General features: G+C 40.7%; 3 protein-coding genes and 1 pseudogene across 5 annotated transcripts; 1 reads left to right on the top strand and 3 right to left on the bottom strand.

Annotated features, from left to right (window-relative positions):
- Positions 1-24: 24 nt before the first annotated feature.
- On the bottom strand, positions 25-4157 carry LOC135605510 (two-component response regulator-like APRR3). 3 transcript variants are annotated; one of them, XM_065095688.1, is made up of 8 exons: positions 3887-4157; positions 3649-3810; positions 3159-3289; positions 2938-3048; positions 2632-2785; positions 2079-2526; positions 1055-1862; positions 25-343 (listed from the first exon to the last, which is right to left on the bottom strand). In XM_065095688.1, exons 1-8 carry the CDS (start codon positions 4113-4115, stop codon positions 233-235), a joined length of 2154 nt encoding a protein of 717 aa, XP_064951760.1. In that variant the 5' UTR covers positions 4116-4157; the 3' UTR covers positions 25-232. The 3 variants fall into 3 exon arrangements, with proteins under 3 accessions (XP_064951760.1, XP_064951759.1, XP_064951758.1); XM_065095687.1 differs by having other exon boundaries at positions 1055-1856; positions 2617-2785; positions 3887-4156; XM_065095686.1 differs by having other exon boundaries at positions 2617-2785; positions 3887-4152.
- A 966-nt stretch (positions 4158-5123) lies between these two features.
- LOC135604970 (rho GTPase-activating protein 1-like) lies at positions 5124-7889 on the bottom strand. Its single transcript, XM_065094623.1, has 5 exons — positions 7623-7889; positions 7289-7409; positions 7089-7208; positions 5571-5801; positions 5124-5486 (listed from the first exon to the last, which is right to left on the bottom strand). The coding sequence occupies exons 1-5, from the start codon at positions 7745-7747 to the stop codon at positions 5250-5252; spliced, it is 834 nt and encodes a 277-aa protein (XP_064950695.1). The 5' UTR covers positions 7748-7889; the 3' UTR covers positions 5124-5249.
- Positions 7890-9031: 1142 nt separating this feature from the next.
- Positions 9032-17283, bottom strand: LOC135605509 (mitochondrial fission protein ELM1-like). The gene is made up of 10 exons (XM_065095685.1): positions 16935-17283; positions 16036-16274; positions 14565-14661; positions 14332-14481; positions 14074-14200; positions 10346-10458; positions 10201-10264; positions 10022-10115; positions 9825-9933; positions 9032-9448 (listed from the first exon to the last, which is right to left on the bottom strand). The coding sequence occupies exons 1-10, from the start codon at positions 17112-17114 to the stop codon at positions 9347-9349; spliced, it is 1275 nt and encodes a 424-aa protein (XP_064951757.1). The 5' UTR covers positions 17115-17283; the 3' UTR covers positions 9032-9346.
- A 1254-nt stretch (positions 17284-18537) lies between these two features.
- On the top strand, positions 18538-20002 carry LOC135604811 (adenylate isopentenyltransferase-like; annotated as a pseudogene).
- The last annotated feature ends 6783 nt before the right edge of the window (positions 20003-26785 follow it).

Raw genomic sequence — 26785 nt, 5'->3', positions numbered from 1 at the left:
AAGTGACAATTCAGAGGCCATGACTGGGTGGTTTTCTCATCTTTTATCGTAAAGATCAGTGAAAACATTCTCTGATCAAAGTTCTTCAGAGATTACAGGCTAGTAATGTAGCTGAGAACTGTGCAGCCAGATAAGGGAGTACAATAAGAAGGAGAAATTTAACTTAAACCTACCTCAAATTCACTTTACTGGACATAACAACTCAAGAAAAAGTTATTGTCAGTCGCTCAAGTTAGTCTTCTGCTTCTGCTGCAGTTGTCGAGTCAATGACTTTTTGACGCACAAATTGCCCTTTCACTCTTGGTCGCTGCTCCGCTAGCTTTTGCCTACTTTGGTACCTAACCTGTCAAAACAAAATTAGAGTAAGAAACAGAAGTGCCACATATCTCAAATACAAGTATATTGTGTCCAGTGTTTAGATTAAAGAGAACAATATATACTTGCACGCAAATTTGAAAATGGAATTGGTCTGCGAACACACTCTCAATGTCTTAACTGTAGCTTTCCAAAAGAGACTGACAGAAGCTGATAAATAACTTTTACTGCTTAATAAAGAATACAATAAAAAACTGTAGGTTTAATATTTCGATTCATCTTATTGATACGATACATATCGAGTTGTACCGATACTGAGTATACCGATACATGAGATAAAAACATATCAATATACCAACCTGTACCAAGCAGTAGTATACGAAAGTTGATTTAATGTACTATGATTGACACATTCTGTTATACAACATAATTTGTTAATTATTATTTTGTAACTTAAGATTGCAACTAGGGTAGATTTCTAGGCTCTTCCAAATCCTAATTTTCCATCAAGAACAACTATGATGTCCACTATTAATATTTGTCTAAGTAAGATATATTTTTTTTCTTTGAAATAAAGAATGAGTTATATTAATGTCTATCATGCTAGATAAGATTATGCAACACTAACATGGTTCTCTTTGAAATTCCACAGTGTTTGAACAATGTAAAACCAAGCTAGAAACATATGCCAGTGTGCAGAATAACCAATGAAAGCTAGTGCAAAAAGTAAACCAATTACCTTTTTCTCAAAGCATCGGTCTTTTCTTTTTAAACGGAATTTTATTAATGCAGCTTCTCGGGGAGAAAGATGACAATCCAAACCTTTCCTGCCAGAGTTCTGGACACCACTCTCATTTCCACTTTCTATAGCATTAAAGGTGCTTGCAGGAGCTTCTGTTGTTTTGTCGCAATCATTTGTTCCACAATCGTTGTAAATATCTAGGCTAGAGCTGGCACTTTGAATGGCTTGTTCGGAGGGAATGCATGAGGAATCTCCTGGACCCCCTAATTCTGTCTCAGCATGATGTCTAGAGTAGCTGAATTGATGATAATCTTCATGGCCGTGATATTCACGTTGCTGAGTATTATTCATAATCTGACTTTCATGGTGAATATATTGTACAGAACTATCCTGAACCATTCTTTTCTCTGAGGAAGTTGAATTGTTTGGATGTAAGAACAGTGGTTGCACAGTAGCACCAAATCTGGTTGACAACCTCTGGTAAGGAATTGCTCCAACAGGTACTGGCAATGACAAAAAGTTATATTGAGGGTGTGAAGCATCATCATGTATCGGATGAGAAGATAAAATGCCACCATCCTCCTTGTTGCTATCAGAAGAAATTTGAAAATAAATGGCAGCTTCAATTGCTTTACCCCGATCTGATGTCAGCATTTCTTTAGAAGATAGGGTATGACATGTTTCACTAAAAGAGTTATATAGGTTGGCACGTTGCTGGGTTTCTTCAACAGATTCCTTGGTGCCAATGCATAAAGAAGTTAAAACTGGCTTTTGAGAAGAATGCTGCATCTTCTTATCACTGTACCTACAAGGCATATTACTCAGAACCTTGTCCTAATAAACGTCGTTGCAGATAACAACGAAATATTATATCAATTCAGATGAAATTTCAGCTGTGTAAAACTTTTTAATGGCATTATCAAGAACGAAGGAGAGATAATGATTTGCAAACACTATCAAAACCAAGAGCAATGGAACTCTACAACTAAAAGTAAGCTGGAGGTTTTCTTGAGAAGATTACCTTGAAAAAGCAGAGGCATTAGAATGGTTCAGTACATGCTTTTCTTTGAACTCCAGATTCACACAGCCATCAAGTTGTGGTCTTCTCAAGGAAAGTTCAAGTAGCTGGGAAGAACCAAAGTCAGATATACATTTTCCATGAGAGCATGTTGAAGTTTCACATGGTATATCTTCCATAGAAGCAGCCCTTTCCATAGCTGCAGGAACACATCTTCTGCTAGTTGTTGGCTCAATAAACTCTATCATGTTCTGGAAAGATTCATTTGTAGCATCAGGCTGATGATATGGTTTAGGATCAAAGTCCTCATCCTTTTGCAACCTCACACACACCTGTTTTTGCTCCTTACATATGGATCTATTACACCAAAAATTCTTATCCTCCCTTTGCTCAGCTAAGATAGTACTTTGAACTGAATGATTTGCTTGGACTGTAGGTCCAGAAGTCTTATCTGCAAAAATGTGAAACCTAATCAGCATAAGAAATTATTATTAAGCTCATCATCCCAAAAGGACATGTTGAATAAATAATGGTTGACAACCTCTGGCTTCATGACCTTTATAGTTCTTCAATTGATTTGCCACTATTATTGTACCATCATTGAGCTGCTCTGCTTTTGGTTCAGATTCCCTGTTCTCCTCCACAGATTGAAGAATTTCTATATGCTTTTGCACACTTTTGCTCTGAGCCTCTGGCTTACTGCCAGAACTCTGATAAAACATCAATTAACTATTGTGAGACACCAAATAAATTAAACAACTCAGATTTTTTTTAAATGTACTTCACAAGAACAATCAACCATTCCTAATAGACACTATCCACTTAATCAGTTAATTGAACATCAATTTTTCAAGTCACATACCTGAGCATCATCCTCATCACTGTTTTCCCCAGTCTTGGATCCATCACCAGCATTGACACTCACATGATTGCTAGCAGCATTATTGTCGGAGGCATTTGTAGCATTATTTGACTACATCAAGAGTATAGTTAGGCAATTTGTCATCAGACGATTCACAAAAATAAATCGATTGGCAGAGTCTATGACTCATTTGTTATAATAAGAAAGTATGATGAACCTACACAATGTCTCCTCCAAACATGCTGCCATAAGTTCCGTAGCTCATTCTTCCTCACTGGTTTCACTAGAAAATCTACAGCACCCTTTAGCATGCATTTGAGCACTACACCAATGGAATCTTGAGAAGACATCACTGTAACAGAAAGCACCATTCTAGTGATGTCAAGATGAAGACAACATATACATGACAAGAACTAGTTCTCCTCTAAGCTTCAGAGTCTCCTAAGTTACAAGGTTAAGGAAAAAATATCCACGAAGCCATGCTATGGTGACATTGAGATTCGATTGACTTCGATACCAATATTTTCAATTCTCAAATCAGGCAACTTTACTATATAGTAAGGCATACAGTGATGACTACAAAGCAAGTCATATAAAGATAAATAGCTGACGCAATAAACAAAAAGATCATAGCTTGATGCGAACTTTCAAGGAAGTTTCAGTTTTGGGTGGTTCAATCCAAAAATACACATGGTTTGTTTGGCGACTTACTGATCACTGGAATGTTCTTGCACTCCTCGGCAGCCATAATCTTGGAGAGGAGCCCAATCCCGGACAGAGAAGGCATCTCCACCTCGGTGAGCACAAGATCGAACTTGTAGCACTTCAACTTCAAGACCGCCCACGCCTTGAGCCCATCCGCGACGGCCGCAACTGCACCCAACAACCGCCAATTTCAACCAACAAAGCGACGAAGCCAACCGATCGGGGGGGAGGGGAGGGGAAATACCGTGGTAGCTGCATTTGCGGAGCAGGGCGGCGACGATGTGCCGGGTGGAGTCGTCGTGCTCGACGAGGAGGACCCGAAGGGATCTCCGGGGCAGGAACCGCTCCCACCGGATCACCTGCCGCTCGGAACTGGGGCCGGCGGCTGCAGTGCTCCCCCTCTCCGGTCCTCCGCCGTCTCCCGGCGCGACCCCCGTCATCTCCCCTTCGTCCCCCCTTGCGCCGGCCTCCATCGTGCCGAAGGGAGAAGAAGAAGAAGAAGAAGAAGAAGAAGAAGGAGGAGGAGGAGGAAGGAAGGAAGGAAGAGGAGGCGATGTAATATTTGGGCCGGGGGGAGAGAACGGAGGAAATCCGTGGCCAAGCTGACTCGAACGGACGTGAGAAATATCTCGTGGCCATGGCGAGTGCGGATCCGGCATTCCACACACACCATACATCATTCTGAACCAACCAAAAACTCCCCATAGACGAGGCTGATGTCAGCGAAACGTCGGCCGATGTAACTCTCCTTCTACGATTGGATGGTAGAGCCCGTTCCACCCCTGGTGTCGTGCAGCGGATCGTCAATGGGAGAAATGACGGCCACGTCAGGAAGGTGGAACACGAAATAGGTCATTAAAAGGATCCGACGTGGCAGCGTCGGAGCCACTCCTTCGCTGGCACTGCTCGCCACCAACCATAGCCACCGCTCTCTCCTCCCCTCTCACCTTCAGATATTTTCATCCCACACTATCTTCTCCTGTGGCTAAAATTACACCAATACCCTCTCAAACCCTTCTTTTTTTTTTAATGTTGCTTTAAATTTAATTTTAGCATATATATTACTAATGTTATTTTATATAAATTTTAATAATTAGAAATGATTAACATGATTTTTCTGGGTGAATATTAACACAAGTATGATGTGATAAAATAATTAAGAATAAGTATAATAATTCCAAACCCTGCAAGGATAGATATGTGAAAGAATCCCTACTTTAATATCTGCCTCATCCCTTGCAATGAGATCTTTGTGGGCTTGCATCATAGCAGGACAACCATTAGTTTTATTGGAGCCAAGGGAGTGCCATGGATGTGTTGGGTCCCACTTCTCCAGGGGATGAAAGATGTGGGACAATCCAAAGCTTGCATGAGAGAAGCTGGCATTTGCCATTTGGATGTTTTTGTCCCCTGTATTTTTTTCTTGTCCAAGAAAAAGAAATGGTTTAATAGATTTACTTGAATAAAAATAACAAGTGAAGATTGACAAGTCTTAGAAATCAGAAAGACAAAAAGAAGAAGCACTAATCAGAATGACAAATTTCTCAAAAGTAAATTCACACTCAACCTACTCACTCTATCATCACAAAGTCTGAATGATCCGTATCTCAATGGTTTTGATTGCTGGATCTGCCAGTCTTGCTACCAGAATTAACATGAGCTGCATGAGAAGCAGTAGCAGCTGACTCATCTGCAGTAGCTTCTTCAGCAACAGAAAGCTCCTTCAGTGCCTCATTGTCTGAAACGGTGGATTGCTGTCTCTCCTTCAAAGCTTTCAGGATCAGCATCCTGAGGAAGTTCATCACTTGCACTGCATACATAAGTGCAGTCAAGGGATCTGCCATCTGCCAATAGCTCAACTGTGCATTAGAAGTCTATCACTGGTAAAACAGGCAGTGGTGTGTGACATTGGGTTTGGTATGGATTACCTGAGTCATGTTTGGAGCAAAGACTGTAGCAACATTGTATGCATTCATCTTGTTCTGCTGCTCTTCTTGGACAACATCAGCCATCAAATGGATGGCCCAATCCAGCAGAGCAGCCTCGGTTGGTGGAAGGAGCCCTGCAAGCTTAGCGCAGTCTTCCTCTGTGCGGCACTGCATCACCTGCTCGGGTGGAAGAGAGTCCAACACCCCTGTAGGAAGTTCTCTAAACCATGCCTGCATCAGCATCGGAATGGAGAATTAGACATCATCATATGCAGTACAATGTCTTCTTGAGGGAGCATTAGTGACTGGATACAAATCAACGAAAACTAGTAGCCACAAAACGCCATTAAGAAGGTTGGAATTCTCGATATATTGAACTCACAAGATCGGCAAGTATGAAATATATAGCAAATATCTAAAGTATTTATAAAAATATGAAAAAAAATAGCTATTTAGAATCGACCATATGATCCCATGTAAAATTAGTCTTGCTCTAAATAAAGATTTTATTCTAGTTATCATGTCAATAAAGAAAATATTCATCTTAGGTCGGAGCTTGATACATGGCTGCGAACCGGGCAAAAATGAATAAGATATAACAGGGCAAATCCATCACATCAATAAGAATTGAACCAAAAATACTGTCTGAATGTTTTTAGATACGAAGACTATTTTTCCTAATCGTAAGCATTTAGGTAGCGTCGACTATAAACAAAGCACAGCGACACAATGCATCATATTAGATTTGTTCTCCCCTCTACTCCTAATCCATGTCAAGATTTACTAATTTGGACATCGGATGGACCTTTTAGGGAGGCAAACCCGACATAGATTCTATTGTAGGAGAAGTGATAGGGCTCGATCCCATCTTGGCAGCTACACCATCAGGTATCACCAACCATTTCAGGAGGGGTTTTCATGCTCGACAAGGTCACCAATACTGTATATTAGCAGTAACAAATAAATTATGTATAACATGCTGTATATTATTTGTGTGGCAGGTGTATTTATAATAAAAATTATATCAATATATATAACATTATTTTAATATGTATGACATGTAGTTGTTAAAATAGATAAGTAGTAGTCAATCTCACCTACATTTTTCTATGAACAAGATAGAGTAAAACAATTTAGAGGTTAAATTATCTACATGATCCATCAACTTTGGATGCTTCTCAAACAATCTTGTATATTTTTCAGACCAATCTAAAGACTAGAATTCTATAAAATCAAAGCTAAGGAAGCAAAAACAAGAGTTAATTGTGATTAAAATATATCTTTCCATTAAGTGCAAATAACAATGGCTGATGGAAGGACTTGATTACAGTAAAGTTATAATTCAAGGACCAATTCAACACAAGCAACAAAAAAAGAAGAACAACTTCAAGCACTAAATTAAGAATAAATTGCTAAAGTTACAAATAAACAAGTGGCTAAATATTTCACTAGAACATCTTTTTCTCATTCTTTTTTGTCATTGATGGCAAGAAAGATGAAAGAGATTCCAGTTTTCACCTTGATCAAACCTGCAAGGCAATGCACATCGATCTTCTCAGGCAAAATTCCACTGTTTAGCTGCTCTCTCACATACTCTTCTTGGCTATTCTCCGCAGTGATCCTGAAAACACCTTCTGTCTGTTCCAACACGACAAGGATGAGAGTTCAGACACCAAGAAGCATCACAAAGTTCACATCGTTGCCAGAAGAAGAAGTACCCGAAGACCCCCAAGCTCATACAGTCGTCTCTGCATCAGCAGGAGAATGGTGGGAACACTGTTCCCTTTCGAGTCATAGGAACACTGCATCGATTTAGTAGAAACGCCGAACACGTTTGCACTGTGCAATGATTGGCAGATGAGAAGGTAGAATCTTTGAAAGAAGGGGCAAAAACGTATGAGTACATCCTTGTTCTTCGTAAATTCATGTGCTTTAAGGAAGAATTAGCGTTATGCGTAGTTAATGCCATGGAAGAAGCATCTACAAGCTCGCATTTAGCAGCATATAAGCAGCGATGTCTCCGATAAGGAGGAAGAGAAGAAGTGGGAAGACCTGGCGCTGGGAGCTCTGCGGGGAACCTCCGGCTCGAGCTCGACGGGGAGGCCGAGGAATCCGTGAAACCGGTCGAAGGTGACGTGGGTGACGTGCCGCACGTCGGTGGGCCACCCGATCTCCATCGCGTGGAGACCCTCGTCGCTGCTCCCCTCCTCCGTCTTGCTGTGCCTTCCGGAGCAATGCCAGCAACTAGCTCCACCTCCTCCTCCGCCTCTCTATTGTGCCGCCGTTACAGCGCCAGATGGAGGGAGATCAGAAGGAAGGGGAAGGACTTGGGTCATCGACAGGTATAATGGGAGGAGACTTGGTGGAGATTGGAATGGGCCAAAAAGGGGATTACAAAAAGGGTTTAGGAGCTGGATCGGACATTGGCTGAATAAAGATTGGATTGTTAGAACATGGGGGAACTCCTCCTCTTTCCCGCCCCAGGAGTGAGATGCAGATTCGGGGGCTGGAGGAGGAGTAGTATTGGTTGGAGTTGCATCGAAGGAAGCGTTTGAGATGGTGGCAGTGGGACGTGGGAATCACAACTCTGTAGTAGTTTACACTTTTCTGTGCCTTTCTCGGCTTGCTGGCTTTGTGTTGGAGGCTTTTGGAGAAGAAGAAAGAATCGAAGGAGGGGATTTATACTTCAAACCCACGTTTTAAACCGCGTCAAGACAATGCGCAAGTACACATGAGAGAGAGCTACGTTGGGGATTCATCGAGCGTGGCCAGAAGGAAGCAGCTTGAAGGAGTTGACTTTGGATGAGACGTTATAATAGTATAGAGCTGCCTTTCTGTGTAGGTGTGGTTGTAATTGTGTTATTTTAGGATCAAGGATAAAAAGTAAGCAAGTCTGTTGATGCTGCTGTTGGTTTTGTTGGCGATGAAGGAAGAAGCCGAGCTTGACTTTTTGGTTTTGATAGTTACTTGCATCGGTGTTCGAACAAGTTTACTGAGACTATGGTTGCGATACTTTCAATTGAAGTGCATGTTAAATTTTATTATACTTACATGTTGTTATTAAAGGAATAAGTGAATATACCTATTAGTTTCAATTTTATATGTGTGGATTATAAGCTCAAAAACAAGTGCAAGGAATATGCCTGTATCAGTGTTTTTTGGAAGTGCAGTTGCGAGAGGGAGGAGGATGGTGGTGGGTGAGAGTCCAAGAGAGAAGATGATGATGATCACAAACAGCCTCGTAATCTAAATCTGGCAAATAAAGCTCATGATTGGTTCCCCCAATTCCCCAAGAATAATTTTTTAAGCTACCAAATTATCGATTCAAATGGCCGAGGTTGACTATTGTTTGATCTCGATAGTGGGCTCAATCTCGATCATAAGCTTTGTTCCCATCACAATTTGGACATCATTGTGGTCTTTGCAATTTTAAGGGAGGAAAGATGATATGGACATTGCTGTAACAAAAGAAACTGTCTGCAATAATAAAACCTAAGCAAAATCTTCTTGCTTCCCATCACGTATGCAGGTCCATCCATACAATTATAATCACAGAAAATGAATTCTTTATCTGTGCAAACTCAACATCGGTGATTGATCACTAGCAAAATATACTTGGTATAAACCATATTCACATCCTCATAAGCCGGGGGGGTCGTAATCATTTTATTCTATAAATCACAGAAAAACTCAAAAACAATATATAAACTGGATGTGGGTCCCAATTGTGACCATGGACGATCCCTCATCAGTGAACTCAGTTCATATATGACCAGCTAGCGGCCTAGTGTCAATCCTCGTTCGGCAAGGAATTCGCGAACCCGAGCAGCAGCTTCGGCAGCATCATTAAGGGGAGGATAGCTCCAGCTATCTGAGATCTGAAAATCCAAAGAATGTTTGATGATTTAATTGCAGAACATGAAGCGGAGATAACGAAAAAAACACAATGTAGTTAAAAGAAAAAAGGTTACAGGTAATGGTTTTTTCGACTTCATGTTGTATCAGATCTGATGATGACAATGGTAATGACAATAGTTAAAAGGATTCACTCTAGGTGAATAAGTGAATCTCTCAAAAAATTATCATTAACATCATATTAATAAGCAACTTAAACAAAGGCTTCAAAAGCCCAAGCAAGTAATGTTGCATTCCTCTAGAACTGAGCTTCGAATCAACAATGGACATAATATGGTTGAAAACTTCTAGAAGAACCATAAAAACACCCTAAATCATAAGAAACAGAGATGGGCTTACATCCTCTAATCCTGTAAATGGTCGAATCACACCTCGCTCACGAAGAGTCTTGTGAAACACGGAGAATTTCCACTTACAGCACTCACTTCCAATCACATAAACTGGTTTCCTGCAATTCACATGAAAAAGGTAAAGATCAGCTCCTTAATCTATAAATTCACATTCTTAATGAATTAGAAGCAACTTTTGAGTTATACCCTGTGCTGCAAGCCTCACTGAGCATACTAATCGAGTCCGCAGTAATGACAAATGCATCAGCCCATGCCAGATGCCCCATGTGCGGATTTGGGTCTTGATATTTCAACGAAGATAATACAAAAATCAAACTTCATATTTGATGCATACAAAGATTCTCATTATAGATATCAAAAGTTACCTTCTCCATCCCAAATATATATCTTTGGATGTTTACTTAGCTCTTGTAATATAATGTCAGAAACCTGTCAACATTAATTAGTGATTTTATTCTAGAGGGGAGCAAGCCAAATGAAGAAGAAAGAACAAATAATCCAAACCTAAACCTTTTTAGGAGTCCTCCTGGAGAAAGAAATTCTAACACTTCCACAACTTGCCAGCACGTTTTGTAGTGAACCTACCAACTGTGTGGCAAGATCTGAACCATATTTGCAGTTCCCTGAAACAATTTAAAATTTAACATGCATCAAAATACCAAAATCCAAAGACCATTTACAACAAGAAGAGAAGTCTTGTGTGGAGCATACAAAAGCAAAAGCAACACTAGCAAACATATCAGGCATAATTTCAACTGCTGTAAATCTATATATAAAATTTGCCACAAAGCTACTAAGAAGCCACAATAAAGATGATGCTAGTGTCACCAAAGCAAGCCTGTCTAGTACTGGGTGCCCCAGCTGTAACAGTCAACAATGGACCCGTTTGGTAGGATGTTGTGGTTGGATATGGCATTGGTTTGCAAAAAATTAAGTGTAAGACGGAGCAGAAAACAATCATATTAACATATTATAGTATTTCAAATACACCTTGTTCCTGTCAAGTGAACAGAACCTTAAGGAATGCCTGTGGAATAGGAGTTGAAAGATTGCCATCTGGCACTGCACAAAGGCATGCTAGAGAAAGGGAGCTCAGTGGCAGATGAGAATCAATAGGTGACGAATGCAGTAGAAAGGTGGAAGAGGAAAGGGGCCGTAAATCAAGAACATCACAATTTTTTATTGCATGTTTCAGAACTTCCAGTTAAGTTGGACTTTTGGAGATGATTGATCTGGAACCTTATCAGTTGAACCTATTATTCTCTCAACTCACAGCATATTACAATTTTATATTTAGTTTTCTTGATGTCAAGTATGGATCAAGGGGACAATAATCTGTAAGTTTATGAAAATAGGCATTGTAGAATTGGTTTGGATCATTGTGTCAATATTATTTTTATTTTTACTTTATATCTTCCCTATGTCTCTTTATTGCCTGTCTATCTACTCTCTTAGAGGAAACAGACTCTACAATTTAGTATTAGAGGATAGTAGAAAATGATCTATGTCGGCCTACATCTATGTCAGAATTTTCCCCATTGATGCTCATACATTTTTGAAAAATTCAAACTAAGAGATTGCTACCATGCTTATGAAGGTGCAAAGCAACATGATTTAGTGGCAGCATAGAATTATTTAAGTGATTGCCTTGACAAAGTGGAGAAAAACATCATCATGACGCCATGTTTCGATCCACAACATACAGATGAAAGCTATGCCCAAGCTAGCAGGCAACCAGTAAGGTGTCGTCAATTTCCTATTTATGGAGATATATGAAAAGTCTTTTTTTGAAATGGGTAAATGTCAAAGGCGGAATTTGAGCCCGAGTCCTTGCGATCAAGTATAAACTATCAAGATCTTGAAAAAGACCAGACATTCCAGATGTTAGCTACAATCATGTGAATAGTCATCCAACAAGAAGAGTAACCACATTCGTAGAACCTTGCAGCCTATCACATCAACCCTGACTGTGGAATAAGACAACAAATCACTATTCCACTAGTCACATGACATTGTAACTACAAGAATATGTTAAGCTTACTCTAGCATTGTCATGTCCAACATCTCAAATGCTGACCTCGCCATGCAACCAACAACAACAAGACGGCATCCTTGGACCTTTCCACCCCCAGTACAATAGTAGGGAGGGACCAACAAAATGGAAGAAATCAAGGAGCCCGAGCTTGACCTCAAATACCAGCAGAGGAATTATGGTCTGTACTTCAATAACTAATTCTGAATCTGCAAATGCAGCAATATCATCCCCAAAACAATTCCTGAGGAAATGATGGACAGTGGACTTGTCTGTCCACACCTGCCAACAAGATGTCATTGTGTCCAACGACAACGCTAAAACCCTCGGCCAATTCCTACACAAATTCAATGCTATTGCTAAATGCTATTACCCTGCTAAATAACTGATAGAACTACGCTATATCCTACACCATCAAACTCACTTCAACTTTCAAAGTTTAGTAGTGGTCATTCTTCAAGATGGGTCTTCAAAAAAAGCAGTTCTTCAACCATGTAGGAACTTCAAAAGATTCTGAAGTGCCATTAACATCTTTTCACCTACAAAAGAAGGCTTTTGTACAAGCGTTATCAAAATAACAATGTTATTTTGGAAGCCAAGGCACCTTGGTGACGTACCAAGCCAGATTTTCAACGCTTAAAACCTCAAAGAATATTTGAATGGTAATTTATAGGTGGTTTGAAGTCTCATCTATGCACTAAAGTGCCAGTCACCAGTGCACCCGTCCCACTTGAAGCTTTTCTTAACACAAGGGGGCAGAAGAGAGGGATCAACACTACCCATCAACAGTCTACAAAAAAACATAGGCCTATTGTTAGTGGGCCTAGAATGGCAACTACAACAATATCAGGGCAACACTACCTAAGCCCTTCTCATGGACTACAGATTCAATTACATTTACTTATGAACCTACTTCCTATAAGCATCTATAGCAGCTTCAAGACCTACACTATCCCTCAACAGTACGGAGCCAGCTGACGATTAGCTAAGAGAATAAACCTTTCAAGTATCTATGACCATGTGAAGTGGCCTTGGGCATAGGTGCAAGTAACACACCAAGTTGATGGTACTGAACCGAGATGACACAAGGAACAATGAACGCAACATTGATGTGAAAGATGAAGAATATCAAGAGGAAGAGGAACCCCCAACCAAATGGAACTCTCAAAATTCTTATGCATGTCTTAGGTGTGTCTCCTAAATGTAAGATGTGTGTTTTACTATTACTAATATAAACAGCACCTTGTTTCAGTTTTGGAGAAAAGTTTCTAGCATCAATGCCCAGAGACTTAATGATGAAACTTATCACCACCTTTGGAATGATGGTGGGAATGATGACAAGCTTAAATGCCATGGAAAGTGTGTACTGTGTACTTTCACAAAAGATGCATACTATGGAAACTGTGAAAAGCATTTAGTGAGATTTGCACAACCTGAAGATGATCTTTAAAGACAGTCCATACAACTACATCCAAGGGAGATGCCTATTACTGAACTTAATATCCAAACATCTTTTCAGGCTGGCCCATTTTCCTACCACCCTCCTATTGCTTAAAACAACCCATCATAGCATTTGAGATGTCCCGAGCAATTCATGAGTAGTGGAAAGATTCAGCCTGTAGCAGTTTTGCAGTCCAGTAGAACAAAAGCTGCTTGAAAATTTTTGGCACGTATAAATTGGTGGAAATCACTACTGCGAACTAATGAGTACCTAAGATGCTTGAAAATTTTCATATATATTTGTAGTAGTTTCAGCCTATCAATCATAACCACAAGTGCCTACTTCCGGTGCAGGACAAAAATAACAGCTAGCTGACCAATTTAAAGAGTCAAAAAGTTTTCCCCTACCTAGAAAACATCATCATAGGATCCAGATATAGCTGGGAAAAGATCAGGGGAATGTTAGACCATATTAATATCCCTATTATGCAAAAAGCTTATCTAGAAAGGCAAGTTAAGGAGATGCTACACAACAAGTTAATTGCTCCTTCAAGATATCTTTATTCCTCGTGAAGGAAAATGGTACTTGGATGTTTCATGCAGATTTTAGGAAGCTTTATGACAGCAATTTGAAAGCAATCTGATCCCTGTCATTGACAAGTTGCTACTCTAAGAATCTCAAACAAGCATAAGGCATAGTCAAAAAACTTAATAACCTTTCAAACTAAAAGAAACAAAAAACTACTGCAAATGAAATGGGTATTACTTGTAGGCCCTCCAATATTAACTACGAGCAATGGCTTCGGAAGAGGGGCTAATTCATCATGCCAGGCAGTTGCAGCAATTCGAAGAGCAGCAGAATCAGCCTGATGTAGTGCTCCTATACTGAGGACCTGAAAATATGAAATGCTAAATATCCAAGCAAGCAAGAAAAAAAATAAAGATTTTTTTTTTGTGTAATATATGCTCAAGTATTAAATCCATCTTGCATAAAGGTGCCCCGCATAACCATAGAGAAACATACCACATTCCTACCAGGTGGTTCTTTTGGAGTGATACACCATCTAAGAATACGAGGGATCTCCTGCTGCCCATTGGCAGTCAAAGCATAGTAATCATGACGAGGAGTCACCACTAAATCAAACCTGTCAAGGCGTGACCTTGGATGCTGTATCTGAAATAACAAGGATGGCATGGATCAGAATATACAATAGACTGATCTCTTGATATTTTTTTAATCTATGTAAAAGTTCAGACCTGAATGACAAAAACACTTTCTGGTGCTAAACGTTTTATTGAGCTGGCTACTGATATTGTGTCACGACCAGAAGCAACTATCAAGAGTGGTCCTTCCCTGAAAGAAAAAAATTGCTGTAATTGTATGATTCGTAATTTAGCTTATATCAGGTCCGACAAAAAAGGCCATAATCATATATATTTCAGCAGTTTTAAGTCAACCTGCTCAATACCAATCAAATGTAAGGCAAGAGGCTACTACACTACATGTACTGCAATCAAGAATCACCACTGGAAACCTTGTGAATAGAGTTCAATTACTTACTAGCAAGCTAGAAACTATTTGCAGTAAGAAACATATGACAGCAAAGGGAACAATGCTATCAATTAAAAAACCAAACTCTAGCATTAAAACGTGATGCACTGCAGATAAAAGAAAGATGTAAAAGGAACCGTCAGTCATTACAATATTTTCTTGCACACTAATCCAATACCAGACTCTTGAACAATTAAAGCTACAAAACTAATGGCCACATATTTCACAGAAGTAAAGAGGATAAGAAACTCAGATCACTTGATGAATATATTAGCAGTCCTGAATCTTGACATCTCCATTACTTATAGTATCTACTTCTAGTAGGCTATAATTTCCAGAACAACTAAAATTCTGTCAGAAAAAATGTCACAAGGCCAAAAGGCATCAAACATAAAAAAATTTGAAGGAACAGCATCAAGCATCATTGCTTCCAACAATCATTATTAATATTGTTCTCCATATACAGTATATGCTACACTTAAAAAGATAGATGATGGTCAGTTGCATTCTCATTTTGTCCTCAGCATAAAAACCAAATTCAAAATGCTAATCAACAAAAACTAAGTCAAACTTTGTTTGCTGATTGGTCTCCCATACCACCCACTACGAAAAAAAAATTCATACTAACGATGAACTGTTCAGAGCCTTTTCCACATCTTTTAGTTTTACAAAACCATCTTATACTCATTGATATCCAAGCTCTCTCAGTCAACTTTAACTACACAATTTACAACAACTCTTAACAAAAGGAAATGGTATAACATATGATATACATTAAGAAATCAACAAAATGAAGGCAGAATTTGCAAATTAGAGTACCCTAAAACTGAACATCAATTCGTAGAAGATTTGTTAAAAAAGAAAGAGCTGTTTCAACTGGAACATATAACTCTTACTGCCTTTGGTATTTAGAAGTTAAAACTATCTCTGAACTCTATATATATATATAAAGAGAGAGAGAGAGAGAGAGAGAGAGAGAGAGACCTATCATGAAAGCAATGTTCTACGATATAATCTAAAGCAAGGGAAATAAGAATGATGGCTCTAGTTAATACATGCAAGAATTTACAAGTCATCACATTTGAAACCTTCACCCTAAATAATTATACATACAATAACTTAGAAAGTTCATCATATCTTGTGGATTTATAGCATCAAAGGTAAACATGACCTTACTTTTCAAAAGTTTCACGAGCTATGGATGCAATCTTCCTGGCATCAGCTTCTAAAATGGATGATAAGCCAACATGTCCACCATTCTGAACAGGAAAAGGGACTAACTTCCTCCCTTGAAGTGACATAACCAATCTTGAATTGCCAAATATCTGTCTGATTAGATTATCCAATACTTTATGGACAGAGACAGGCAGCCACCGAAGCCACTCATTTATGCCCCCTCTTGGTCTTGTAACACGCTATAGATTTGACAAGAATAAAAGAGACAAACAGCCATAAAAATCACAAGAAACGTCACTGACCAAACATGAGAAGCAAGATATAAAAAGTAAATTCCAAGAAAGTTGTCGACCATATTTAGAGTTTTCCGAAACATATATGCATCTGCATACTATCATAGATTCAAGTCGAATATCTTCCCATTGATCCAACACTTGAGATTCCTCCCAACAAATTAAGGAAAAGAACCAGTTTCCACAAGTTGGGGACAAAAAAAAAGGATCCCAAAACGATTAATGTTTCGTATCTTGATATTCCAACAACTAGATCTCATTTATATTTAAGTGTCAAGTAATTCCTGGAGAAGTATAAAGTTTTATGCATCAAGAGAACAAGAAATATATATTTTTACTGCAAAAAATTCAATCTAAGGGCCTTGAAGTTATGTTACCAGCCGGTCACCAGAGAACCACAGACATATCCAACAATCAACCAAAGCGTCCCCCTCTTAATTCCACGCCCACAAAACAAGAACATCCAGAACTTAAATCATATGATCAAGGTAATTAGTATTGCAACTGTTGCTTCCACAGGATTGTCATAAATTACCAAAAGAATGCATCAAGTTTGTCATGAAATCAACTCTAAAAACAAAGAAAACGATGTTACTAAAATCGTACGTGTATCGAATACTTGTCCGACAGCCCAAGCGCGCGAACCAAGCCCAAACTCTGATTCTCTGACCCGGCGGACCCGTTACCGATCACCACTGCCCGTCTTATGACATTAACTCCGCCTTCGAAGATCTCAGGCATCCCCATCAAGCCACTCGGCGGCTCCGGAAGCCTGATCGGCCTCATAGAGGAAGTCAATAACCTAATCGCCCAATTCCTCCAGTAAGGACCAACTGGAGCACATGCCACGGGATGACCAACTCCGCCGGCTGCCGAGATGAGCAAGGGTTCTACGGATTTGGGGGCGGAGGAAAACCCTTGCGACGGGGGAAGATGGTTTGTGCGCTACCTGCAATATCCGATCCGATTGCGAACAGGCTCTGCTTTTAACTAATATTATTTGATCCGATAAGGGACCGAAGCGGGTTCAATAACTGGTCCAGCTTGAAATGATCCGACAAAGTCCGAGAATAATAATTCTGAAATTTAGAGTAAAATCTAATGATTTTGTGTACACAAAACAAAGCAGAAATAAAATGAAATTTAATCAAATCAACATTATTCATGTAAATATTAGGATTGACAATCATATAAGTTATTTTCTAAAAAATACCTACACAAATTTGTGATAATATATCTCAACGAGATCATGATTCATAATTTGCATGGATCATACTGTTTTAATTCTTACCCATGATTTTTATCGTACCTCAACTAATAGAGTAGTTAAGTAAGGACTAACCATGAAGATATAGTAAATAATTTTGATTGTGAAAGTGTCATATATCATAAAGTTATATATATATATATATATATAATTTAAAAAAATCTAAGTTTGAGATTTTTTTAATAATACCCCAACTTCAAAATACTTTCGCACAACGTCATTTTTTTTAAATATCATTTTGTTTTTATTGACCATCACCCTTCGTTTAACTCTTGACATTGACACTATCATTAAGTAAGTTTAACGAGGTCTAATGAAGGGACTTAATCAAAAAGAGGGATGATTAACAGGTGAATTATATATATATATATATATATATAGAGAGAGAGAGAGAGAGAGAGAGAGAGAGAGAGAGACGATTGATATTTAATACGTGAAATCTCACCTTCATTATTTATTATTTGAAAAAAATAAAAAATACAAATAGATTTGCAAGGCAAATTGTCTTTGATCATATCAAGTGTAGCCCCCGAGAGGCCATCTTGCTAGCATCTCAGCCTTGAACAAGCACTCTCTCTCTCTCTCTCTCTCTCTCTCTCTCTAGGAACCAGCTCACCTTGCTGCTGCTAGCTATCATTGTCGAGTGTGTGTAACCCAACATAACCCCAACACGAAGATATGAAATCCTCATTCTTCCATGAAGTGAGGGTTCACATCGCAGATCTGTGAGAAGGCCACTCTCCTTTGCAAGTGCAAGTAAAATAATCCTCATGCTAATTATTATGTTCACGGAAACTCAGTAGCAATAGTTTCAGTTGCCACCACCTTCAACTCTGAAGCAAGCCAACGAGCTCGATGACGATTCCTGTGACACCATGTGGATGCAAACATCGATGGCCGACATGGACGATAACACGCCGAGTCATGCATATCAAATTGCGTATGGATGTCTTAGGTAAATAGATGACACTGATAATAAACAACACTTGTATATTATTCATAGTTCATGTGATTCAAGCTTAGCTCAATAATCGTGAACAAGCTGTCATTAATCAGCACAATAGTCAAGTATGCGGCAGCATCAGTTCCAATCATCTACGAAGGATGGCAGTCTTTTAGCATTATTTTGCCTTGCATGAAGTGCTACTTCTTCCAAAACAGGCCTGTGAGATTCGTGATAGCTTAGAAGAGAGTATCATTAGGTGATTACATGCCTATAAGAGAGGTGGCAGCAGAGCCCTTGTTACAGCTTACCTGCAGAAGCCGACGGCTGCCGCGAAGCAGCGGCGTGCCGTGGCCACTGTTGCACTCCCACAGCAGCAGAACCATTACGTTCACCACCTCTATGGATATGGTCTACAGGAGAAGAAAGAGTGGTGGTGATCATGGGGGCCACCGGCAAAGGGAAGTCGAAGCTGTTTATAGACTTGTCCGCCATGTTCTCCGGGGAGGTCGTCAACTCCGATAAGATACAGGTGTACCGCGGCCTCGATATCACCACCAACAAGATACCCGTGGTGGAGAGGAGCGGTGTGCCGCACCATTTGATAGGGGAGATCGACCCGGCGACTGGTGAGCTTCCGCCGCCGGCGTTCCGCGCATTGGCTGGCTGCGCCGCCAGCGACATTACCGCCTGCCGCAGGGTTCCCGTGCTGGCCGGCGGGTCCAACTCCTTTATCCACGCGCTGCTCTTGGAGCGTTATGACTCCCGGCGCGACCCGTTTGTCCCGGACGGGGAGCCGCAGCGAAGGGTGACCGGGGAGGAGGTAGAGAGGTTGCGGCATCGGTGCTGTTTCCTGTGGGTGCACGTGGAGGCGGCGGTTCTGGCATAGCACCTCGACCGGCGGGTGGATGAGATGGTGCAGGAGCTGGAATGGTACTTCGCTGCGGAAGGGGAGGCGGAGCGGCACCCGGGGCTGGGTAAGTCGATCGGGGTTCCTGGAGAGGACGACGGTGACCGCCGCCGTCGCCGCCGCATACACGTCGTACCCACTTCGATCAGAGTTGATTGAGCCCTTTCTTTTGTTAGTGGGGCCACTTCTAGACTCCTTTATATATTTTTGTTTTCTTTGTTTTTTTTTTTTTTGTTAAAAGAATGGATGAGAGAAAAAGAGGAGCGGAAAGAAAAATATATATGTAATTATTTCTTGGGTATTTTTTAAAAACAATCTATATTTTTATTTTTATTTTTCTAACATAGCATCCCTTTGTGCTTTTTATTTTTGGGACAAGCACAACCTTTGTATGAAAACCGATTAATCAATAACATTCAAATTTAGAGAAATTATAAAATTTAAAATGAGCAATTGTGAGTCAAATCTTTATTTTGAAAAAATAAAAGTTTATAAAACTATAATTTAATTATCCTTAGATTTTTTTCATTGCGTATGACTTCTAATATCGTGGTTGTCTCTATCTTATCATAGTTGCTTTTGTCTCACTATGTTTGTCCCGTCTTAATTACCTCTGTCTTCTATGCTTCCTCCCCCGCTCTATGGTGTTATGGAGGCTACTAAGACTAAGTTTATTTTTACTTTTGTCTATAGCAATCTACGAAGGATGGTAAGTTTGATATGTACAAACAAGAGGTTTCGATGGTAAAATCCTATAGAAAATACATCCAGAGTATGCCCAATAAAAATTGTTCTTTCATACTTAGATTAGTTGAGAAATCAAAAGACACTTGCTCAAATTATTCGAGAGAGTTTAATGAGTATACTCATATTTTATTTATAAGGAATATGTGATTATACTAAGGCCATTGACCGATTAGTCAACTTAGCTTGGTTTAACGTTAGGTCTTTCTTGAGGAGTTAGACATATAGGATTGTGGTAGAGAACCGATGTTATTACGGATAAAATTATAAACATGATGTTCGATGTAATGCTTATGGATGTCTGTGTTATTCGATTTTGTTTATGCTTTGCACAGCATATAAAAGGCTGGCAGCAGACTTAGTAGCCCAATTTTCTTTAGTTTTAGTGGTCGTCCTAGGCTGCAAATAAAGATTATGTCATGTGGGAATTTGTGGGGATTTCGGTCTGTAGTAAACTATTTTGGACCATTTGTTATGCAACCATTCAGAGCGTGTAAAGTCTATTTATAATTTGTATTAGTTATGAAGTGTTTATTGAAATAATTACTTGTGGATCCTGAGTGAGACGTTTTCTCTAACCCATTTTCTCTTTTGTATGTCTTAAGGGACCATAGGAAGTTTCAATGAGGCTAACCTTGCCGACGGACACGCAAGGGTTTCGCATGACTTAGGCAAAACTAGCTAAGTCCGTGATATACAGTATCAGAGTGGGACAAGCACTCATAGAAACACTTAACATGCAAACATAGGGGACCTAACGAGGTTGCGCTGAGGGCAGCCAGCATGTCCTCAAATGAGAATGAAGATGTAAGAAAAATGAGTCGCTCATAGGAGTGGGCATCTGAGATTGACATTTAGAGGAATGGCCAACCCTTTGCGCAAGAGGCACCTCGAGGATAAGCTGGGAAGAATGCATAGTACACAAAGGTCGGGATGGCTGAGTTTGAGCTACGACTCAATGTTGGCAACTATACTTGATGGTGCTCAAATCTAGTAGCGGAGCAACTTGTGTGTAACTTGGTGAAGTACCTAAGCCGCATAAAGGGAGCTAACATTGAAGATGAAACATTGAGCAGAGGCACAGAACTTTCCTTGGATAAAGGTTAAGGATATGAACTCTTACAGAGACAAGAGCGGGATCATGTCATTCCATGGGTCCCTCATTCTAATGGAGCTGGCTCATCCTGCATAGTGCTAAAGACGAAATAAGCTTTGAGGCACATGCACCTTATCTCGGAAAAGCATTTGACGGAGAAACTAAGACAACTCAACTTGCGGAGGTAAAGTTTGGTTCAGAATGCCTTAGCACAAGGAAACAGGACACATAGGTGGGTACTCTTGAAGAATAAGTCATAGTACTTCCAATCAAGTTGTCATGAAGGAAGTTGTGTGTAACGGAGATTGTGTTGGATGTCGAAGGAATAAGTGTGGGAGAATGTCACGGACAAAATTATAAACGAGATGTTCGATATAATGCTTATGTATGTCTGTGTTTTCCGATTTTGTTTATGCTCTACATAGCATATAAAGGGTTAGCAGTAGGCTTAGCATCCCTATTTTCTTTAGTTTTAGTGATTGTCCTAGGCTTGCAAGCAAATGTTATGTCATGTGGGCACTTATGAGAATTTTGATCTGTAGTGGACCATTTTGGATCATTTGTTGTGTAACCGTTTAGGGCTTGTGAAGTCTGTTTGTAATTTACATTGGTTATAAAGTGTTTACTGAAATGATTGCTTGTGGATCCCGAGTGAGACGCTTCTCTAACCCATTTTCTCTTTTGTAGGTCTTAGGGGACCATAGGAGATTTTAAGGAAACTGATCTTTACGGACGGACACGCAAGGGTGCCGCACGACTTAGGCAAAACCAACTAAGTTTGTGATAGCATAGTGCGAGTATAGAGAGCTCCTTGCCTATTGAGGGAGTGGACTGATATGAGAAGACGAACCATCTTACCCATGGGGAAGTCGTCTCGCAACTCATCCTCAACCGTGCTGGGGATCCTGCACGACAAGTCGACACCGAAGGGAGGTACCAGCATGACCCCTCTGATGCTTAAGTAAGAGAGATGAGGAAGGAGTAAGTTAGTTGTCTTCGGGAGAGTGTAGTGTTCACTCGCTTATCCTTGTTTGGCCTCGGGCTTGATTTTTATACCTGGGCGCCTGACAGCGAGGACCGAGATCAATGAAGATCCCCTTACCCTACTTGTTAAGTGCTAGTAATGGAGGTGGCTTACTAGCTTATCAACACATTGTCTTAAGGTCAGAGTTGACGTTGGGCCATTGGGATGACGTTTCTTATCTGGTTTTTTACTGCTTTGAGTCAAGCAAAGAGTGATCCCTTATTCAATCGTTTGGAAGGGGGGTGTGGGGAAGACGAACCATATCGCTGACCATTAATGCAGGGACATGGCCATTTCTTCAGCCATGGTGTCGGCGAGGAGTGGTTCTTATGAGGTTTCTTTGGGAAATCGGGATAAACAGAGATCATGGGCTGATTCTCTATTGACGACTACATGAGATTAGTGGGAGCTTCCCATATTTTTGCTTAAGTAGATTGCTCGACACATAGGTGGACGATTTCTTCAATCGATACAAATTGTGACCACGATCTCACAAATATTTCGATCCCGGCCAATGATGACGCTATAGCTTCAATCTGATTCGTTCTTAACAAATTAGTATCCACAATTTGTGAGGGTCGTTGTAGCTATATAAGAAATCGTTGATTATGATTAAGAATAATTAGTTAATTATTTTGGGATTTTATAGATTTATTGGATCGGTTACTATTCTTGAATAAAAAAAAAGAAAATGGTTGCAGGATGAGTTGGTGATGCTAGTACTTTCCCTATTTGAACCTAAGTAATCGTTTGAGTTTAATAGGTGATGAGGATAATAATTGCGATAATACTCGCATGACGTTAACTGTCCCAAATAATACCTCACAGCACTTGGTCAACGCAGACCGGAACGCCGACCGAGGCACATTAATACCCTGCTCAAGCTCGATCCCTCACGTCACGCCAATGTCGATGTCAGACGCTACCAGAAGTACGATCCTGCCCCTTATGGGCAGGCACATCAAACAACGGTAATCCTCACTATAAAAACCCTCGCGCTCCGAGGAAAAAGAGACACGAAAAGAAGAGACAACTTAGCTAAAGAATCCCCCTGCCACTATCCACTAACTTGATCGTCGGAGAGGTCGAGTTGAGCTTCCCGACCCGACCTGTGTGCAGGTGCGAAGACGGTGGCCTCCTACTAAATGCCCAGACGAAGAGCCCCCTCCCGGAGGAAACGACGATCTCTTTCCGATCAAACCATCGCAGCCGACCATCTCAGCGGACTAAAAGGTCATCCCGAGAAGATTCTTCATCATACGGATCCGAACCAAGCCGCGTCGATCCTGAGGCCACCACGGCTTAAAAGTTGGTTAGACCACCAATGGAACCTAATTTATGGAATCGTTATGTGAAATCATATTGAGTATTATTCGATCGTGAATGCCTCCGTCGAATCACTGAGTATTTGATGAGGTGGCTCTAATTTACAGGGATGATGATGGGGGTGTTTTAGATGACATCGAATCGACGTTGATGTAGGGATGACAGAAATCTAACATGTCAGGCTGACAAAGTGATTGATGAGATATGATGTGACATCTGATTCTTCAGGAAAGTATATAACAGAGATCTTAAACATATAATTGGTATTATTATATACACGAAATCATATTAAGGCAACGGAAGTAAGGATACGTGAAACAGTGTAGTAGAGAGATTCCCCGACCAAGCTGACAACCCCCATCGCCCCGGCCATCTCTCCTCCCCCACCTGCCCCTCTCTTCCTCCTCCGGTAGAAGTCCTCCGACTCCACGCCACTGGCATCCCAAGCGTACAATTAACTGACGAGACCTCATGGCTTGTGCCATCCCTTCCTCCGCCGTAGATCACGTTCGCAGAACGATGGCGTCACCGATTGTACCCTCCTCGCTCCTCCTCCAATCCAGCTCCAGAAAGCCATGCAGATGAAGGTCCCAGTATTTAAACGATGTTGCAGTGTTTTCTTTGACTGCTCCCTGGTCAGGGCTCAACTGTGAGCAAAAAGCTGCTTCTCGAGAGACGAACGTTTTGGCGAACATGTGATGGTCATGTCATATATGATTTGATGCTACATGTCGTTTCCTCAGGTCTAGAAGAGAGTTGTACAAAATCTTGCTTTATTCAGATGGTTAACAACAGGAAACAAAGAGGAGCACGAACCTTAAAGCAATAATACCTTCTACTAAGGACCTCACGGAAGGGAGGAAGAGAAGCAATAATGGTGCAAAGAAATATACATGGTCTTTGAAACTATTTACAGAGCATAAAGCAATATCAAGGCTGTGTATGCCAAGAATCTCCTACACAGAGATCAAGAACAAGCTTCAGGAGATTCTACCAATACAAAGCCTTCTTCTCCTCGTCACCTATACGTTACGATGAGATCTCTCTCTCTCTCTCTCTCTTTCTTCCCATAACATATAACTCGTTCACTGAAACCGAGGAACAGGGGGTCTTCTAATTGGGAAGAGCGACCGGTTTATCACCTGTTATGGAGCGGGTCGGGGCAACTCGGAGCCCGTCGCTTGCTGTCCTCCAGACCCGCGGCCGGGGAGGGGAGGATAGGGGCCGGCCTCCGCCCTATGACCGGCGTCTTGGAACCACCGTAGGACCAGGAGCTAGCCGGGAACAACCGAGTGGCAGCTGCTCCTTCGCTGTCCTCGAAGCACAGCCAGAAGCTGACCAGGAGCGCGAGCAACAGCTCCGCTCCCCACCGCCTCCTTCTCCCGGCCGTTGACATGGAAGCGATATATTATCCCTCCGGGTTCAGCCTCATCGCTGACCAAACGCCGTCGAAATCCCCAGCTTCACCTGCAAGTAGAGAGGAGGGTGGCGTCGTGATGGCTCTTCCAGCTTGATCGAACGCCACGCCACCGCGTGATGACAGGAGGTGCGCAGTAATAGTTTCGAGTGGGATCGAAAGTCACAATTGAGTTGATATATAATAGTATTATATATATAACACAAATTTTTGCAATAAAAAAAATAAATTAATAATGTAATTATGGTTGCGCTTGATGATGATTACAGCATTCAAGGGACAGACAGTATAAGGACCGAGATTGAATGGTTGGCACGTCCTTGTGGTGGCAGAAGGCAGGCTGAGCCACATATTAAAGCTGAGACTGATGAACCCAGCCAATTGCTGGACCAGGCAGTCATGTACTAACATAAACAATTCCTGTCATCTCATGGTCGTCTTCTTCTTCTTCCCTATTATTTTACTTGCGTTGGAGCTCTTGACATGTCAGGTTTCACAGGTAGCATCCTAAATTCCTAGTGACCGTGTTCTGTCATATGGTGACCACCACACCACGCTCACTGGAACGAGGACACTCACACTGGCCTGGCTGCAAAGGCTAATGAGCTGCTGCTGCTGCCTGCATGCATGCATACGGTGGCTGTCTCGAGAATCAAAGCCACCACCTACCTGCGCACCTTAGTTGTGTGTGCATGTGGTCGTAGACGAGCTTTAATGGCTTCATATTAAACAAGGGCGTCCTTCAAGGTAGGGATGGTACCCGGTGATGGGACATAATAATTCTCGAAAAATACATATACCCAATGGACGAGCCTCTTGTCAATCATAATCTTACTTTTAAATATAAATATAATTTTTTTTATTTATATAAAAATATAAATAATATATTTTTTAATTAAATTTTAAAATAATAACTAATGGAATATGCAATCTATCATAAATCATAATATTATTTAAATCACTAATGATTTGAAAAATAAAATAAAAATAGATAATTTACTGAAAAAATCTTCAATAATTGGTTTTTATCGTATGGTGCCCCCATATTTGATTTTTACCGAGGGGCACACCTTTTTTCGAAAGTCTTGATAATGCTCTTGAATCGAGTTGTTTCAAGCTCAACTAATTTATGGATTGATTCATTTGAATTGAGTTTGATATGATCAAATCCCTTACATAAAATATATTTTTAATATATTATGTAAATAAGTGTAATTCGAGTGTAATGATTTGTAAACTATGAAGAGGAGGAGATAAATGAGGGAAGGGAGGGAAAAAAAAAGGAATATGAAAAGGAGTAACGAGGGAGGTGGATGCGGAGAGGGGGAAGAGGAAGCTAAGAGGGAGAGAGAAATGGATGAGGAATAGAAAGATAAAAAATGATGAGGATGAGGAGCGGTGAGGGAGGTGGATAAGGGAGAGGGGGAGGGAGTGAGACAAGACAAAGGTAGGAGAAGAGGAAACTAAGAGGGAGGGGTCAATGGATGTGAAATGAAAAGAAAAAGAGGATGAGGATGAGGAAGCTATGGGGGAGGGGGAGGAGGTAATAGAGTGGGAGGATGATAAGGAGGAGGGGTGAGGGAGGTTGATGTGGGAGAGGGGGAAGAGTCAGAGAAGGCGGATGTGAAGAATGTAGCCAATGGAGAAAAAGAGAGGTGATGCGGAATGGGAGGAGGAGACGATAGTAGAATGAGAGGAAGAGGAGAATATGAGGAGGGGGAAGAGGAGGA

Source organism: Musa acuminata, chromosome BXJ2-2 (assembly GCF_036884655.1).
Source record: "Musa acuminata AAA Group cultivar baxijiao chromosome BXJ2-2, Cavendish_Baxijiao_AAA, whole genome shotgun sequence".
Taxonomy (NCBI): domain Eukaryota; kingdom Viridiplantae; phylum Streptophyta; class Magnoliopsida; order Zingiberales; family Musaceae; genus Musa; species Musa acuminata.
The sequence above is the reverse complement of the archived record's forward strand: the minus strand, read 5'-3'. Positions and strand labels throughout refer to the sequence as shown.

Coding starts and splice junctions, on each gene's coding strand:
- LOC135605510 (XM_065095686.1), bottom strand. CDS start 4,115: ATGGAGGCCGGCGCAAGGGGGGACGAAGGGGAGATGACGGGGGTCGCG. Junction 3,811..3,886: donor CCGCAAATGCAGCTACCACG/GTATTTCCCCTC, acceptor TGTTGGGTGCAG/TTGCGGCCGTCGCGGATGGG. Junction 2,527..2,616: donor TAAAGGTCATGAAGCCAGAG/GTTGTCAACCAT, acceptor ACATTTTTGCAG/ATAAGACTTCTGGACCTACA.
- LOC135604970 (XM_065094623.1), bottom strand. CDS start 7,747: ATGGAGATCGGGTGGCCCACCGACGTGCGGCACGTCACCCACGTCACC. Junction 7,410..7,622: donor CGCAGAGCTCCCAGCGCCAG/GTCTTCCCACTT, acceptor ATCATTGCACAG/TGCAAACGTGTTCGGCGTTT. Junction 5,487..5,570: donor TTGCTCCAAACATGACTCAG/GTAATCCATACC, acceptor AGCTATTGGCAG/ATGGCAGATCCCTTGACTGC.
- LOC135605509 (XM_065095685.1), bottom strand. CDS start 17,114: ATGAGGCCGATCAGGCTTCCGGAGCCGCCGAGTGGCTTGATGGGGATG. Junction 14,482..14,564: donor AAAGTGTTTTTGTCATTCAG/GTCTGAACTTTT, acceptor TTGTTATTTCAG/ATACAGCATCCAAGGTCACG. Junction 9,449..9,824: donor CATTTACAGGATTAGAGGAT/GTAAGCCCATCT, acceptor TTGGATTTTCAG/ATCTCAGATAGCTGGAGCTA.